Source organism: Rhincodon typus, chromosome 30 (genome assembly GCF_021869965.1).
Source record: "Rhincodon typus isolate 14 chromosome 30, sRhiTyp1.1, whole genome shotgun sequence".
Taxonomy (NCBI): domain Eukaryota; kingdom Metazoa; phylum Chordata; class Chondrichthyes; order Orectolobiformes; family Rhincodontidae; genus Rhincodon; species Rhincodon typus.
The window spans coordinates 33,210,524-33,229,844 of record NC_063361.1 but is presented as its reverse complement, the minus strand read 5'-3'; the positions used below and the strand labels follow the sequence as shown (position 1 = coordinate 33,229,844).

The 19,321-nt window shown below is 40.3% G+C and overlaps 1 protein-coding gene across 3 annotated transcripts in view; it reads left to right on the top strand.

Annotated features, from left to right (window-relative positions):
• The window catches only part of arhgap23a (Rho GTPase activating protein 23a), a 306,389-nt gene that overhangs the window by 158,062 nt on the left and 129,006 nt on the right, over window positions 1-19,321 (top strand). For 2 of the 3 annotated variants that reach the window (XM_048614508.1, XM_048614509.1), the window contains exon 8: window positions 11,189-12,989. In XM_048614508.1, coding sequence (XP_048470465.1) covers window positions 11,189-12,989 — 1,801 coding nt within the window. Of the gene's footprint in view, window positions 1-7,047; window positions 7,218-11,188; window positions 12,990-19,321 lie in introns of those variants that run through there. The other variant, XM_048614510.1, reaches the window with a different exon arrangement.

The window sequence follows — 19,321 nt, the reverse complement described above, 5'->3', positions numbered from 1 at the left end:
GAAATATGTGGAAGCGTTGGAAAAGGTGCAGGGAAGATTTACCAGGATGATGGAGGGAAGGTCTTACGAGGAAAGGTTGAGAGAGCTAGGGCTTTTCTCTTTAGAACGATGAAGGCTGAGAGGTGACTTGATAGAGGTGTACAAAATGATCAGAGGTATAGATAGAGTGGACAGTCAGAGACTTCTTTCTAGGGTGGAGGTAGCTATTATGAGGGGGCATAGTTTTAAAGTGAGTGGAGGTAGATATAGGGGAGATGTCAGAGGTAGGTTCTTTACTCAGAGAGTGGTGGGGGCGTGGAATGCATTGCTGGAGAGGGTAGTGGAGCCTCATTAGGGGCATTTAAGCGGCTATTAGGCATATGGATGATAATTATAAGGTAGGGGTGGAGGTTACATAGACCTTAGGTTTAGGGTAAAAGTCCGGCACAACATCGTGGGCCGAAGGGCCTGTACTGCACTGTACTGTTCTATGTTCTAAGGAATTTCTGAATCTCTTTTTAACTAATATTTCAAGTTATGTGACAGTTTGGTGGTATACTCTGTTTTAGTTAGTTTTGCATCTTAAAATGCAAGCTTGCTTGCAGGTATTTCAAGCAATTAGGAAAGCAAATGATGTGTCAGTGTTCTTTATTCTTATACTCCAATCCACTTGTAAAAGAAGTCTTGCTGCAATTGTGCAGGGCTTTGGTGAGACCACACTTAGAGCACTGTATGCACTGTTGGCCTTGATTTTTAAGGAAGGATACGCTTCACTGGAGGCTGATTGTTCCCTGGGTTGAAACTGTTATGTGATGAGAGACTAAGTGAAGTTGTCTATGTTCTCTGCTGAGATGTGATCTCATTGAAACGTTGAATGTTAAGAAGGTGCTTCACAAAGTCACAGGATTGTTATAGTGCAGAATAAGGCCATTCAGCACATTGTGTTTGCACCAGCTTTCTGAGCAATTTCTATTCTCACTGCCTTCAATATCCTTGGCTGCATCGCATCCATTTCTGGTACCTTATCAACTTTAAGTACTGACAGCTTATGCAGTACTGTCAATGACAATCTTATCAATTTTAAACCCATTTTGTGATCGAGTTTACTTCTCTGTTACCATGGTCTGAATCTGCCTCATAGATTAAGACAGATGCATTTAACATCTCTCCCTGCATCCTTGTGTAAATCTGCTTTCAGGTTCCTGAGTGGCCTTAGTCCTTTTACCATTAATTACTTTTACTATTTATTTTTATTCGTTCGTGGGATGAGGGAGTCAGTGGCTTGGCCAACATTTGTTGCTTTCCGTAATTACCTAGAGGGCAGTTAAGAGTCAACCACATTGTTTTAAGTCTGGAGTCAAGTGTAGGCAGATTGGGTAAGGATGGTTTTCCTCCCTAAAGGGCATCAGTGAACCAGATCAACTTTTCTGACAATCAAAAATCAATTTGTGGCCTTCATTAGATTCTTAATTCTGAATTTTTTATTGAATGTGTATTCCGCCATCTGATGTGGCGGGATTTTAACCAGGATCCCTAGAACATTACCTGGGGTCTGGATTAACAGTCCAACGATAATCCCACTAGGCCATCGCCCCCTCCCCCCCAATTTATGTGCCTATAGAAGACTTTGAGATTTCCCCATATAGAATCACTACAAGTTAATGTAATTTAAAGTGTTACATTTTTGTGCAGTACGTCATTCTATAGAACACTAATACCCATGCATCCAAAGTGATTTATTTGATCTTTAATCTTTTTTTCTCTGGTTGCTACATATTTGTGATATCCTGACACCCGCAGCTGGACTTGAGCAAGTCTGCTGGCTACTTGTCTGGCTTGCCTCATGTGGTTTTGGTTGAAGTATTCTTATGGTCTAGAGGGCTTCAGACTGCATGGGGCCTCCTACACAGATACAAGTGCGTTATGGAGGCAATGGGGTAACTGACAAAGAGAAGCTTATAGGCAGGGCATGTCTGGAATGTCCTGGTATGCCATTTCTTAGATGCCTGCTGTTGCTCCTCTTCATTGTTGGTGTTCAGTGATATTTCCCTCATCTCCTGTGGGAATTTCTGCTTGGAGAGAGAGGTCAAAAGCCTTCAGCCCCTTCTCACCTTACCATTTGAATGAATACATCCATGGCTCGAGTGTTGGAGTGAAGATCCCTGTGTATATCTAGAAGATACTGATTGTTCTGCTGGACCTGGCTGTTCATGGCAGCAGCCATGTGCCAGTGTCCCAAAGAGACAACATCCAGCCAAGTGCTAGTACCCTAAAGAGGCAACGTCAGGCAGAATTTTGCCTGACTTCTCCACCTTCACAATAGTCTGCGCATAATCTCTGATAAAAGGGTCCAGACCCGAAACATCAGCTTTCCTGCTCCTCTGATGCTGCTTGGCCTGCTGTGTTCATCCAGCTCTACACCTTGTTATCTCAGATTCTCCAGCATCGGCAGTTCCTACTATCTCTGCACATAATCTCTGGCAGCTCTTCCAGATGTTTCCCTGTTTGCTAATCCATCTCCTTCAGCTCATTTATGGTCTAGTCTAGAGTTTAAAGACTGTGTCTTTTTATTGCCTTTTAAACAATAATTAAACAATAATTGTTTTGAAACCAGTATTACAAAGGATTGTTGCATGTTTTGAAAAGCAAGTAACCTGACACTCAAGGCGAGCATTATGTAAACAGAATTTGAACAAGTAGTAATTGAACTGTTTGAGATGAATTGGAGGCAAGGGGTTCTGTGTACAGATCTAGCTAGGTGGCATCAAAAAATTGGTTGGTTAGTGGACTAGTGACCAGTTATAAGTAACAAAAACCTTTGGCCTACCAACAGCTATGTGATTGGTTCTCAGATAATTCACCAGCGTGGGGCTGGGAACAAGATAGAGAAGTGTTTTGATCTCCACCAGCCGAAGAGCTGTCTCTCTGTGCTTTATAGTCAAAACCTGAAGAAAACCAGTTTGCTTTGTCAGTGGTGACTTTTAACTGATAGCCTTTTAGAAGTGAATCAGGCACCTTGTATCTCCTGTGAACCAGTAGAAGCATGTGAAAAAAGATGTCTGAAAAGCAATGCTGTGACCAGCGTGAGAATCATCACAATCATCTCCGCAACACATGTATAGAAACCACTAAACTTCCAGTTTTCTTCTGCACATAACCTGTCTCCCCTTTCTCTTTTATGTGTGTGTATTATTATATGCTGACAGTTTATTTACCTGTAGATAGTGTCTAATTACTTGGAATAAATAATAATTTTTGTTAAGTACAGAAATTTTGTGCTTCCTTTCCATCAACATGGGTCTGAAAATCTGGTAAATTGAGAAATGGTGTGTTCTTATTTTAAAATCAGTAACTTTTGTGATGATTCCAGAAATAGTGGGGCTTGATTTCTAGCATGAATTACCCCAGTAATTCATGACAAGAGCCTCATCATCTCTAGTGGGCTCAGCAGAGGCCAGTTCTCCAGCACTCCTCCAAGTATCAAAGACTTCAGCCCAGACTTTGTTTGCTAGTTGCGGGGTCATATCAGCACCGTGTTAACATGTGACTCTGCACCTACTCTGGATAGATTACTCACTCAGGTGCAAGGTGCTGTACTGGCGAAGGATGAAGAGGAATGCCTTGCTAGTGCATCTTCTGACAGTTCCTACTCTTCCGTCTTATTGGTAGTATTGGAAATGCTGGTGGACATGGGCCTGGCAGACAGGGCACTTTCTTCTCTCCTGGAGTTGGAGTCTGGGATTGCATAGAAGAACATAATGGTTTCTTAGTGTGGCAAGCCATCACCTTTACACGAGATATGTTTAAGACATTGCTGCTTCATATGCAGTTAAGTGTATCAGAGTGGAGGCATTCTTACTAGATAGCTGTACCAGTCCAAACTCGCGTTCAGGACAGGCTAGGTCCGTTGCTTCTCTGTCAGCTGTGCAGATTTTTTTTGCAAAGGGAGTGAATATCCTGAGGTCAGCCATACCTTCCTGCCCCAGGTGGGCATGTTCACACTTGAACACAATCTTCTCCTGTGGATGTAGAGAAGCATTGGGAGACAAGTGTCCATGGGCACTTTCCCAGAAGTGATAGCTTCAGAATCTGAAGCTAGTTCCCAGAGCTGTTCAGTGTGTGCTTTATTTATAAAAAGAATTTGGTATGAGGCACCTGCACAGTTAAAGCTGGTGAACAAATTAAGCTTAACATTGTATTTTCTATGTCACCAAGATATCTCTGAGCTTTTAGGATTGAAGCCACCTTTTGTGGTTGTGGTCTTGTCCCAATCAACCATTTTCTGAAAATCTGTCAGATGTCCAAGTTCTCCGAGTTGTGGCGAAAGATCAGAGATGATGTCTTACCTGCTGAGTGTTCCAGTTAATTATGTGTTTTTACTGTGAACCCTGGCACATGTGTGGGAGCTGCTACCAATTTTATGCAGTAGTGCAACATTAGTCACTACAGTGAAGTGGCATATGCTCAGTATACGTGAAGCATCTGATGGAGATGTCTGTCACTCAACTGCCTGTGTGGCAGCCCTCTTCAGTCACAAACCTACAATGTTTCATGACTGTATAAGTGTGTCTTTGCATTGAGTGGCACATACTGTGATTGAGGGCGGCAGATTATTCATCCTCATTTGACACTTGAGCCGGGTTGTCTTGCTGTTCATTGGCACTGATCTGCAGTGCTACCACCATATGGACTGACTTAGTCATTCGGATCGTCTCCTGTTGCCGTCCCATGTGAAAATCATTGCTTTTCCTGAACAGTCAGTGAGGCATTGCTGAACTCAGGTCACTTTCAGTCTCATCTCAGACATTTCCAAGAATGGGCAGAGGCAATTGACACAGGTTGAGTGATGCTCCTTGCTTGCAGAGAGTAGAGTGCTGTCTGGGATGCCTTTTAAATATGGCACCTGGAAATTCAATCCTACAAGTTCCTGATAAGAGTAAGAACTGCCTGCCTGCCCCATGAGATTTGGCATCCTGAGCCATTGAGCACCAGGACCAAAATGCCTATTTTACTGGTGCTGCCAGTCAAAAGGCAGCCACTGGGACCCCTATCCAGTTAAAGCCTGTTACCACTGCTTATTTTTAGCTCAGATGCTGTCTGAACTGCTATTTCCAGAATTTCCTATTTGAATTATTGAAGATGCAAGAGTTATGAGTAGCTCAGCTTTTTTGTCTTGGTAAGCATAATCTTGCAGACAGTCCACAAATAAGGAGCAAGGGAAAAATAGATGAATACTATAAAAGCTGAATGGATCAAAAAGGAAGAGAAAATTTTGAAATAAAATGACATTCTTTTTATTCAATTTGTTAGTCGGGGTTATGTTTGACAAATCTGCTGGAGGTTTTGATGATGTGACTATGAAGGTAGATAAGTGTAAACCAACAGATGTGCTATATTAGCATTTTCAGAAGGCTTTCAAAAAGGTGTCAATAAGAATTTGTTAATCAAGGTTGGAGTGCATGAAACCGAGGTAATATATTTGCCTGGATTTAAGTTTGGCTGTTAGACTGAAATTAGGGACATGTAACTGATGGAGTACCACAAGAATCATTCTTTGGACATCAACTATTTCTAGTATATCATTAACTCACACTCCATCTCCTTAGTTATTATGTTTAGATTTGCTTGCATAAAGGGACCGTAAAAGGATAAAGACTAGTTCATTGATTGGACTGGAAGGTGCCTAAGGATTAAAATATGGGAAAGTTAGAAATTATAGAGTTTGGTGAGACGATAGAAAAGTAGATTTTTTTTTTGAAAAGGTCAGATTTGCAAATACTTCTGAGTACTTTGGGTATTGTACATGAATCACAAAGTCAACATGCAGGTGCCGGTTAAGAAGGCAGATGTTCTAGTAGGTGTTATTGCAAGGGTGTTGGCATATTGGAGTGTAAGAAGCCCTTGCTACAATTGTACAGGATGTTTTGACTCTGTCCCTGGAGTGCTGTGCTATGTAAAACTTTGGTTTCACTATCCATGGGGAATATAATTGCTTTAGAGTGTTGCAGTAAATATTTAGCAAATTGATACCTGGGCTGAGAAGGCTACCCCAGGAGGAATGGTCAGGCAGAATGGGAATATATTCTTTGAGGTTTAGCAAACTAAGGGGTGATTGAAAAATATAAAATTCTTGGACGGCCTGACAGGATAACTTGAGTTTGTTTTTCCTTGGCTGTAGAGTCTAGAACTAAAGTTTGATCATTTGGGACAGGGATGAGAATTTCTTTTGCTGAGAGGGTTGAGAGTTTTTGGAATTCTGATCCTAGGTGGCTACAGATGCTCAGTCAATGAGTATATCCAAGACAATAATCAGTAGATTTTTGACCACTCATTGAATCAAAGAATGTGTCAGGGTGGAAAAGTGTATAAGAACAAGTTTGAAATTATTGAATTGTGGGGAATGTAAGAGGGATCCAGTAGTACTGTTACTGGAATGTTGCGGTGAAGTCACTATAATATTATCTAATGCACTCAAGAAATGAGAACTCCCTGGACACATCAATGCCATAAAGATTAGTACCCATTGATGTCATTTGTAGTACACCATCTCGTAATCTTATTTTAATCTCACTTCTGTTTATTAATAAAATTGCAAACTTTTAATACTTCAGACTGCCGGGCTTTCTGTAATATTTAACAGATATTCACTTAGAGGTAAAAGTTTGTGATCACCAAAAAACATGTTGGAGGAAAGTTATGTTCCAAACTGTTTAGAAGCTTGTCATTTTAAAAAGAAATTTTAGTATGTTTAAAATGGAAATATGTTGCCTTACTCAGGAATTGCATTCTCAGAAAATTAGTGGTCAAAAGGAGCAAATTAAATGGAAACTTGCCCCTGTACAGTGTAAAAACTTCATGTTGACTTTTGCAGTGCTACTACACTTTTTGAAGTCTTCAGCCATTCTTTCCAAATTAATCTCTGTTTCCCTGGCCAAGTCTGGGTGTAGCTACATTCCTGTGGTCTTAGGTGAACTGCCAACAAAGTGCGTATATGGATATAGGCAAAATTACCCAGCTCTGACATCACTGAAGTGTCGCAGGAAGACTCTGATAGACGAATCATTAGGAAAACTGCTGCTGGCCTGTTCACAGTACTAGACGATTTGCACTTAACACAAGAACTTCTCTGCATGCTAAATTGCGAAACCAAAGTGGAGGTGGTTTTCTAAGAGCTAGTTCAGTTAAGGAGAATTATCTCACTGGAAAATTTTACTTGAAATGAAGGGAAGTTAAACACGGTAATGAAAATTTCAGTGATATTATTTTGCTACCATGTCTTTTCTATTTACAATGCTCTCATAAATGATCAAAGTCTAATTTTGATTTTATCAAAGCAAAATTACAAGATGGCTACAGGTTTTTTTTAATGTACTTTAGAACGGCTGGGTGATTGTATCTCTTCCATTCTTCCTCCATGTGTTGGGGTTCAGTAGGTGGTCTGCTGGTTTTGCAGCAGGTTTGCAAACCTACCTGTGCTATTGGAAGATACGTTTGGCAGCTGAGGCTCTGTCACAGAGGGAAGAAAAATCAGAAAGTTTGTCTTTGCTTGCTGTTTTCAAGTACTTATTAACTGCCGCTTCAGGAGAGCTGTCAACAAGAACCCTGGAAGGGATTATCATCAAAAGGAGAGTGTTTGGAGAAAAACCTGAAGAAATTGGTTTATACATGAAAAATTGTTTCACTGAGCATGTTATGTATACATATTTCAGATGATGTGGATGTATTGTACAAAAATTTACTACTTTACATAGCATATTTAAATTCAGCATGTCATTTATAAAATAGGATTTCTTTAGTAAGTATACGTTAGTGTACTTCTGATTTAATTCTTCGAAAAATATTGCTAATGTTTTATTTTGAGTATCTACAGTTTGACTAATTTTTAAAAATAATATAACTCAGAATAGCTGAAAGGAAAATATTTTGCTTTGCATATTGCATATTTCTGTACTTCACAGTACACATAACATAATTCATCAGTAATAGTGGTTTCTTTTTAACCCTTTACATTTGTATGAAGTCTTTGCTAAATATGAAGAAATTATATAAACCGATTTTTAAACTCCTACTCTTGAGCTGCCACAAAATGCCAGGGTAGAAGTGGTTGAGTTAATAAGACTCTTGATACCTTTGTGTGGAAAACTACCCAGTTCAATTATTGGGGATGAGAGTGGATCACACGTTTAGGATCAAGGATCTCAAGTTTACTTCAAACTTGCAGAGTTTCCAACAAAAAAAACTCTGCAGTTACGCCACAGTGGTTTTGTAACACAACAGAAGTTTTACATGCAGTACAAAGTGTTCTTCTTTTCAGGTATGAAATCTGTCTGTTCATTTAAAAAAGTGTTTATTTGAAAGATAAAATGGCCATAGTAAATGACAGAAAACTTGTGTTAAAGACATAACATGTTTATACTTCACTTTGCCAGTGGAAGTGACTGAGGGATATATTATAAACAAAAATAGAAATTGCTGGAAAAACTCAGCAGGTGTGGCACCATATATGGAGAGAAAGCAGAGTTAATGTTTTGGTTCCAGTCACCCTTCTTTAGGTCACTGAAACCGAGATGTTAATTCTGCTTTCTCTCCACAGATGCTGCCAGAGCTGCTGAGCTTTTCTAGCAAGTTCTGTTTTTGTTTCTGATTTCCAGCATTTGCAATTCTTTGGTTTGCTTTGAAGGGATATGTTACACTTTTTACTTTTCTGATGATTTGATGTGCTTCATTCTGTAAAGCTGATAGGTTGTACAGTCATCATTGTCCTTAAATTCAAACAAAATTTTAGATTTTGATTAAATTTGGGTGCAAGACATGTAAGTGTACAGTCCAGCACCTGGCAACCATTTTATATTTTTATTTTTCAGTGGAAGTGAGTATCATTGGTGAAGCTAGGAGTCATTGCCCTCTCCTAATTTCTCCCAAGAGGAATGAAGAGTTAGCCATGTTGATGTAAATCTAGAGTTATATATAGACATCTATGTAAATAAACTTCAAATTTTCTTCAAATTTGTTTGATCCTTCTTGTTTTGACTGAGTCATTCTGAAATCACAACCTGTACGTGCTGATATGGCATGAACTGGGCTGGCATAATGCCATACTACATTTCAGTGTTTCTTTGTTATTTTTGATTTGTTTTGAACATGGCTAATAAATGGAAAACATTACAGAACACAATTTCTGTTAGTTGATATTATTAAATAAGACCCACTTTCTAGCAACATCTGTTTTGTTACCCATTTCTGTTAGTTTTATTGTACATGAAAATATATGTGTAAACATTTAACAATAAGTCATCCTGACATTGTTGAGGGAATTATTTCAAACGTGCACTCTTGAAGGCTATTATGTGGGCAAAAGGTTTGAAGAAATTACTGAAGCTATATATGAAGAAACATAAGGGGTAGCACGGTGGCCCAGTGGTTAGTGTTGCTGCCTCACAGCGCCAGGGACCCGGATTCAGTTCCAGCCTTAGGCGACTGTCTGTGTGGGTTTCCTGTAGGTGCTTCAGTTTCCTCCCACAGTCTGAAGATGTACAGGCTAGGTGAATCGCATGGTAAATGCTGGGTTAGACGGATAGGATGGGGGTGCTGGATCTGGGTGGGATGCTGTTCAGAGGGTTGGTGTGGACTTGATGGGCTAAATGGCCTGTTTCCACACTGTATGAATTCTTTAATTCATAAGCACATAGGGATCATGCATATTCCTGCAATGTTATTGAGCTGTTCTACTTGTATATTTTTAATTTTTAAATTCAGTCAAGTTCTGTAATGGTGTCACTAGAGTTCTCGAGGAAGAAGAATGCTCTATTGTATACCAATTATAAATTCATGCTTTCTCTGATTTGTTGGAGATTGCTTCTCTGTTAAAATTGTGAATATGTCTTTCCGATAGCTTAACATTAACTTATTTTCCTTTTGCTAATAAAGCATTATAGACTCCTACTTTTGTCTTGCCACTTCTTACTGTTAACTACCCTAGGGAAATTTAAATCTTTTCAGGGCATTCTTTAATTGTTTCCCATTGTTTTCTCTTCATTCTTGCTTCTATGCAGCCTCCTTCAGTTGGGAGGGCAGGCGAGCAAGCTGTGTACTTCTGCCTGACTTCAGCATCAATACCTTCCCATGCTCATTTGACAGTAGATACCTGTGAGGTGAGATCACCTGAGATGGTCTTTAACCTGAGCCAGTCCTTTCCATCTCATCTCTTTGCTATCATAGGTTTCTGCTCCACCCTCTTCTCAACTAAGTGGCTCGTCCTAGAACTAAAGAACCCTATTACTCTGAGCTGTAATTTGTTACTAACTGTTACAGAGCCAATGAATGAAGAATACCATACGTTTTGCAAAATAACAGGTAATATTTACCATGGAGTCATTAGCACATTTATGGTGATGTTTCCATCTTTTCATGTGCTTAAGACACACACAGTATTGATGATACGTGTGCTGTTTCTATTCTGCTATACTTACTTATTACAATGGTTAAGATGGATTGGAGACGAAGTTTGGGAAAACCGATAGAATGAGTGATCTTAAGCATTAATAGAAACTCAGTAAATAGTAAATATTCTGATAAAATGGATTCCAAAAGACTTTATGGTATTTATTTCTTTAACTCAATTTGCATGAAAATAAAGTGTGAACGTTGTTTTCCTATTGCAATCTAGTGATCAGTAGGTTATTCAATGTTTCCAATAGGTTTGTGTGTAACTAATAGTAATTGCTGTTTCTTACCTCTTTGAGTGAAATTTTCAATTCATGGAAGTCAAAGTCAAATAAAAGAAAAATGTCAAGTGTTAGGCAGAAGGTCAATCAGCAACAGTGAAAAGACATAGTGAAATCCTTTGTATATGTGTTTGCCTTTCCTAAGAACTGAAAATAAAATTGTAGAATTGCTGTGGAATCTGAATCTATTTTGGTATGACTGTCTTGGGAATTTGTTCTGCTATGCTGAATGGTAGAGATATGGAATGGCTAACACAAATACAGAATTTGGAAAGTTTTTGCACAATAGCTTATCTGCTAACATGATTAATACAACATGCTGAAGTGTTGAAAATTAACTTTACTTCCAGTTAGCTAACTAACTGTATTTGAAGATATTGGCTGTCAAATCTTCAATTTGCAGAGAATCTGGGATTACCTGTTAGCAGTTATGTAATCAGTAATTTCTTTAAGAATGTTCATGTTTGTTTTGTTCAATTTTACAGGCCTACTCGCAAGATGCTTATCTGAAAGGCAATGATCCATATTCTGGTAGTGCTCAGCACATACCAGAGCCTCCGCCTATATGTTATCCTCGACATTTGGCCATGACCCAAACTGCAGAGCCTTTATGGACAGAGTCTTCACGAGGCCGACAGATCGACAATAGGATTTACAACACTGGCTCAGGTTCTGACAGGGGATTCTACTCCAACCCATCCTCACCTCCCGACAGTGTTACCACAACTAGTAGCATATGGTGCGAAGGAAGGGCGAAAGCACGATCGTCAGATATTTTGGCTGAGATTGGAATAGCTCATTCAAGTCATATGCATCATGTGGAGGAGTTACAGTATGGGATGAAGCAGAAATCAGTCCTGTTGAGTGGAATACCTATTTCCACCTCTTCAAATGCAGCCCATGGTAGCTCAATTACACAGGGCCCAATGAGCAATAAACATGGTTCCATTATGACTGTGCAAGATAGGTATGGGGGACATCCCAAAGATTTTCCTTTTCCACTAGCTTCAAACCACAGCATTTATTCAGCTCTAAAGAATAACATTGATCAGAGGAGTTACATCAGTTCTGAGGGCAAAATGAAAAATGACTATTTTAATTCTGACATTAAGAAGTCATGGGAGCAACTTGGCAGCCCGAAGACAACCAAACAACAATATAACCTGCCCAGTTGGCGATCAACACAATTACCACGTCGAAGCTCCTCTGAAGATCGCTGTTACTCTGCTATGCCCCCAAAATACAGAAGTTTCTCCCAGGACAGACTTGAGGAGACTTCATTGCACAAACATTGGCCTCACAGTGCTTCCCAGGACACTCTACTTTCCCCCATGAATGAATCATGGAGTTTGCGGACTCGATCAGAAGATTATTTGGGGAAATGTGACAAATCTTTAGAGAATTTAACATGCGATTCCTTTACAGCAGCTAGGGATAGGTTGTTATGGACACATTCAAGGACTGGAGCAACAAATGATGGGATTTCCATGTCTGGCAGACAAGAACAAATCTTTTGGCAACAGTATAGACCAGCAGGCCATTCATCAGGAAATACTGCAATGCATGGCCAGAAGAATTTATCCCAACAGACCTCGAGCAAAATGAATGCGTATTACAATAGTAGTAACTCTAGAGTGTCTATTCCTCCTCAGCAACAATGCAGGAACACAACTGGTAACGCTCATTCCGTAAAGAGGATAGATGCTGTGCCTGTAGATCATCTGCCTGTCAGTATTTCTCAAAACAAAACATCTCATCTTTCAAATAGGGCAGTGTTTGGTTCTGCTTTGACTGCTCGTGCACCTAAGGTTGATCGTTGTGCACCCTGTCAAGTACAGAGAATTGACGTTCCCGTGGTTCATGACCAAAGACTGACCAATCATGATCGGCAGGATGGTTTGTATCAAAAACCATCAGACAGGAACTCAAACAAGGGTGCAGTGCCTCAACATGAGATCCAACTATTTGCTGTTGCAAAGCCAGGAACATCCAAAATCTCTGAATGTATCAGTGGTATTCCTCAGGAGATTGCACAGAAGGAACAGGAAACATCACAAATTAACGAAGCTGTAATTTTAAGGCAAAAACCTCCTACAGGGCGTAGGATACCACATCCTGTCAGGCACCCAGCCTACATGGTAGCTGTGGATTCACCAGAACTGCCACCTGCAAATTTGATTCCAGCTGACAAATCTGAAAATGCATCTTTGGAGCAAACAAATGGAAAGCTGGTAAGAAGGGATGCAAAATCATCAGAAGATTCCTTGGCCTCAATTCCATATATAGGTATGTATAAGAAATGATGAATGGAATGATAGATTGAAAATGTTGTGTTAATTACATTTTAGAAAATGTTTATTTGCTTTCAGAAATAAAAGAGAATGTGTTGTAGAAAATCAGCATCTGTGGAGAGAGAAACAGTTAACATTTTAAATCTGGGATGACACTTCTGAAGAACTGAAGAGAGAGGTGCAAAAAATAATTAGTTTTTTTACTGTGGTAAAATGTAGGGAGGCGCAAGGAACAGAAGATAAGGGAAGATTAAAGGTGATTAGAGATCACAGATGGCAAAGGGAATGGTTGGCAGGGAGATTGCTATTAACAGGGAGATTGCCCTGAGCCAAAAAATAGGTCAGCTCTTGTGAAAGCAGAACCATGAAAACCAGACACGTGGAATGGAGCTAGGAGGTTGAAGTTCATTGTCTGAAGTTGCTCAACTAAATGTTGAATCCAGAAGACTGTAAAATGTGTAAACAAAATAAGAGGTTCTATTCTTTCAGCTTGCCATTGGCTTTACAGGAACACTGCAGCAGACGTAGGACACAAATAAATATAAGTATGAGCAAGATGGCATGTTGAAATACCAAGTGACCAGAAGGTCAAGGTCTTGCTTGTTACCTTGCTTGTCTCAGTGTAGGTTTTCTGCAAAGCAGTCACCTAGTCTCTGTTTGGCCTCTTTAATGTAAAAGAGACTGCAGTGTGAGCAGTGAGTATAGTAGAATGAATTGATCTGATTTACCTGGAACGAGTGTTTGGAGCCTTGGACAGTGAAGATGGACGATGGAAAAGACAAGTGTAGTACCAGCTGCAATTGCATGAGAAGGTGTCAGAAAGGGGATAATGTGTTTAGGGTGATAGAGGAGTGGACCAAGGTGCCATGGAGAGATTGGCCCCTTCAGAATGCTGATGGGAGGTGAAGGGAAAATGAGCTTTGAGGTAGCCAAAATAGCAGAGGATGACCTTTGAATATGGATTCTGTTGAAGTGCAAATCATGGAAACAGGAACTCTGTTAAAGCCCTGGGAGGGAGGGAAAGAGATGAAGGCAGAAATGTGTGAAATGGGTCAGACACGATTGAGGACCTTGCCCCACCAAGCAGGCCCGTTGGCCCACCAAGCCTGCACTGATAAAGGAAGAAGTATTGTAACCACCAATGTGGAAGGTAGCACCATGGGAAGAGATGCAACACAGATGGAGAGACTGGGAGAATAGAGTACTTACAAGAAGCATTTGAGGAGGTGTGAATGAGGTAGCAGTAGGAGTTGGTGAGTTTATAAAGAATCGAGTCTGCAATGACCCTCTGAAGAGCATCCCACCCTGACCCATCCTCCCCAATCCCACATTTTCTATGGCTAATTCACCGAACCTGCACATCCCTGGACACTACAGGGCAATTAAGCATGGCCATTCCATCTAACCTGCACATTTTTAGACTGTGGGAGAAAAGCAGAGCAACAGTGGAAACTCTCACAGTCATGGGGAGAATGTGCAGACTCCACACAGATAGCCGCCTGAGGTTGGAGTAAATGCTGGTGCTGTGAAGTGGCATTGCTAACCACTGTGCCATCGTGCTGCCCAAGAGTAGGCTCTGACTATGTACAAACTGCTTTTGCACAAATACAGACACAATTTCTGTAGAAGGTATAAGCAACAATACAAAGGCTGATTCACAGTGTAAGTGAGATGAGCAATGGCATTGTGGTAATATCACTGGACTTGTAATCTAGGGACCTAGGCTAATACTCCGGGGCATGTATTCCAATCCCACTGGGGCAGCTAGTGAAATTTTAAGTTGAATCAATTTATAGAGTCGTTTAATGAAAATTAGAAATTGAAAATAGGGTGGAATTTAATCTTCTCCTCCAAGTGACAGAGAAGCATTTCTTTGGTGGGATGGTGCTGAGTGGCAAACCTGCGTTTGAGGGAATGAAGTGATTAAGTCAGTTAAGGTAAAAATAAAATACTGCAGATGCTGGAAATCTGAATCAAAGAGACAAAATGCTGGAGTAATTCACCAGTTCAGGCAGTGTTTGTGAGGAGAAAAACAGAGGTAACATTTTGAGTCTAATATGACTCGTCAGAACTGAAAGGGGTTGCAAAATGGTGTTTTTTTAATGCTTTGATATAGGAGGAGCAAGGGGAGTAGGTGCAAAAGACAAAGAGATTCTTAATTGTGGTGAAAGAGAAAAAGGTGGAAAATGTATTTAAATTAAGATGTGAAATGGAGCAAATGGGTCCTTGCAGCTGAGAGCAAAATAAACATGATGAGACCGTGGTGGGGTGTGGGGTATAGCATTGGGAAAAATGGAAATGGAGAGTGTTGGCTCTGATGTTGTAAAACTCAATTTTGAGTTCTAGGGGCTGTAAAGTGCCTAAGCAGAAAAAATGTCTTTCCTTAACCTTGTGATGTGCTTCATTGGAACATTGCAGCAGGCCCAGGACTGAAGTATTGGGATGAGAGCAAGGTGGTTTATTAAAATGGCAAGCAACAAGAAGTTGGTGGTTATTCATATGGAGAGCATGGAGATGTTACACAAAACGGTCTCCCAGTCTGCTTTTGGCCTTAACAGTATAAAGAAGACCACATTGTGAGCAGCGAATACAGTAGACTAGACGTTAAAAAGTAGAAGTAAAATGCTGCTTCACTTGGAAGGTGAGTTTGGGCCTTTGACAATGAGGAATAGTTCCTGCAGTATGCTGACAATAAAGGGCAAGAAAAGATGAGTTTGGTCATGGTGTCCTGTTGGAGCTGGCAGAAATGGTGAATAATTTTTTGAATGCGCCGACTAGTAAGATGGAAAGTGAGAACAAGTGGAAACCCACCATTGTTCTGGGAAGGAGAGTGAGGGATGAGGGCAGAAGTGTGGGATGCGGGTCACATATGGCCAAAGGCCACAGTGGAGGAGACAGGGGAATTCATGTTTGAGCAAAAAGGCGGTCATGTTGGAGGCACACTAGTGAAAATTGGCATCATAGGAACAGGCATGACGGAAATGAAGAAAGTGGGAGAACAGAATGGAATCTTTGCAGCAAGTGTAGTTGAGATAACTATGGGAGTCACTGGGCTTGTCATAGATATAGGTGGACAACCTTTCCTCAGAAGTGAAAACAGAAGTCAAGGAAGAGAAGGGAAGTTTAGAGACAGACCAGGTGAAGATGAGAGAAGGATAGAAATTGAAAGTGAAGCTGATGAACTTTTTCAAATCCAGACAAGAGCAGAAAGCAGCACCAATGATATTGTGGCTGTATTGAAAAAAAATTGTGGGTGGGGACCCAGGTAGGACTGGAGCAGGTGGCGTGCGAAGTGCTATAAATTTTCTATAGCCCGTGTAGTGTTTCCAATTCAATCATTGGATTTGTTTTAGCTGAGATGAGTAGATTTTGCTTAATATCTACAATCTGGATGTCCAGATCTTCATTCTTCCAATTGCACAGGATTCTCACCTTCATTTGCCCTTTTGGTGTGAGTATCATTCTGTTATCTTACTTTCAAGGGCTTCAATTTTGGGTCACTATTTTGAGTCCCTTCAAACAGGTCTGTGAAGCTCATAATGTTGTACAAGGCCCTGGTGTCAATCTGATACTTGTTTACTTGATGCTCTCCTCCTGCAGTAATTACTATAACAGTCACAAACTATTTATCACATTTAGACCTGATAATATGAATCTGTTGTATAGTGTAGAATAATTCATCAAAATCATTGGCTACATCTCTCCAGTAACCGACACGCTGACTGGCAAATGAAGGCATGGATGCTACAAATATGGTGACAGGCACTAAGTGAGCTGGTGCTAAGAGAGCAAGCGAGCAGCTTTGAGATGGAGCCTAATCCAGTTGTGAGCTGAATACCTGTCCTTACACAGAAAATGTCCTTGCAGCAACCTTTCAATGTTTGTTGCTAGTGCACCATGCGATTCAAGTCGGTGCTTCCTAAGTGGCCTACAGATGAATCAGAAAGGAGCATGATGGCCCTGAGGCAGTAGCAAATGTCATATACCAATGTCCTTCTATGAGGGTTGTGTGCAGCTGGTGTCCATAGCTCATGCCCTGAAATTCTGTTTGGTACTGAGCCACACGGAGGCTGTTAGTGACTGGTGGCAAGCTGAAGTTGCCAGGTACTTGCTCTGACTTCCATGTCAGGAATTCCTTGACTCCTAGCTTATTCAGAGTGCTTGGAAAGTTAAGAAACTCAATATTAATGAAGTGATTTGTAGCAATCTATAATTAATCCCTTTTAATTGACAAGTCACAGCCTCTCAGCAAACATGTAAAAGATGCAGCTGGAATTGCTTTGGATATTGAGAGAGGCCTCACTGCACTTCTCGTATGATTCTGCCACAAATCTCACCATAGACCATGCTACTCAGGTTCCTGTAAGATTCTGCCCCCAGAGTTTATGATCTAGAAACAAGCCATTCAATCCAACTGGTCTGGGTGTTTGTGCTACACACAGTCCTCTGTGCACCTTTATTCATCTTTCTTTATCAACATATCCTTCTTCTTTTCTCCCTCATGTACTTTACAGCTTCTCTTTAAGTGCATCAATACCATTCACCTCAACCGCTTTCCAATTTCACTCCCAGTATCACAAGATTATGGAAATAAGATCATAAGACATAGCTGCTAAACTAGGCAATTCAGCCCATCGAGTCTGCTCCTCTGCTCATTGAGATCATAGTTGATCTGATATTCTCAGCCTTTTCCCTATAACCCTTGTTTACCTTACTGATTACAAATCTGTCTTTCTCAGTCTTGAATGTACTTAATGACCCAGCCTCTACAGCCCTTTCAGGTACAGAATTCCCCAGAATCACTACACTCGTAGAGAAGAAATTCCTCTTCATTTCTGTTTCAAATGAGTAACCTCTTACTCTGAGATTATGTCCTGTGTCTAGACTCTCCCACAGTGGGAAATAACCTTTCTGTATTTACCCTGTCAAGTCCCTTAAGCATATTGTATGTTTTCAATAACATTGCCTCTCATCCTTCTAAACTCCAAGGATTACAGACCCACTTCACCCATTCTCAACTCATAAGATAATTGAACCTTCTCTGGACTGCTTCCAATGCCAGTATATCTTTTCTTAGTTAAGGGCTCCAAAACTGACCACAGTTCCAGCTGTATTTTGACATGTGCCTTGTGTAGTTTTAGCAAAACCTCTCTATTTTTATACTCCATTCCCTTTGAAATAAAGGCCAATTTGCCTTACCTAAAATCTGCTGAATGTGGATGCTAGCTTTGTGTGATCTGTGCGTGAGGACTTCCAAATCCCTCTGTGCTGCAGTTTTGTGCTATCTTTCTGCATTTCAATGATATTCACGCCACTTCTTCCTACCAAAGTACATAACCTCCCATTTTTCCACGTGATATTCTGTTTGCCAAGTTTTTGTCTGCTTGCTTGACCTGTCTATATCCCCCTGCAGACTCTTTGAGCCATCCTCACCATTTGCCTTCCCACCTATTTTTGTGTCATCCACAAATGTGACTATAGTGCATTCAGTTTCCTCATCCAATTCTTTAATATATATTGTAAGTAATTGTGGCTACAACAGTAATCCCTGTGGCACTCTTTTAGTTAAAGGTTGCCATCCTGAATATGCCCAGCCCCCCTTATCCCAACTCTCAGTTTTCTATCAGTTAGCCAGTTGTCCATCCATGTATACTACTTCAAACACCAAAAGTTCTTAAGTAGCCTATTATGTGGTACTCTATCAAACTCCTTCTGAACATCTAAATAAATTACATCTACTGCTACCCTTTTTAAATTTGCTTGCTGCCTCCTCAATGAATTATGGTAAATTTGTCAGGCATGATTTCCCCTTTGTGAAGCCATGTTGACTCTGCTTGATTGAATTGTGTATTTCTAAATTCTCTGCTGTTGCATTCTTTAGAGTAGACTCTAACATTTATCCAATTAGATACTTTAAACTACTGGCCTATTGCTGTCTTTTCCCTCTTTGAATAAAGGTGTTACGTGTGCAGGTTTCCAGTCCCCATTCAGTTTTCTGGAATCAAAGGATTCATGAGAGATCGCTAACAGCAGTTCGACTGTCTTTGTTGCTACTTCTCTTGTTATCCTAGGATGCATCCCATCAGGTTCAAGGGACTTATTAGTCTATAGCTCCATTAATTTCCCAGGCACGTTTTCTTCAGTCATAGTTATTGTATTTATTTCCTCTCATTCTTTGCCACTTGATTATTTAGTAAGTTTGGATTGCTATTAGTGTCTTGTGTGAAGATTCATGCAAAGTATTTATTCAACTCCTTTGCCATTTCCTTATTTCTGCAGTCAATTTTTACTGGATTGGCCATTCTTACATACATCATAGAGAATGAA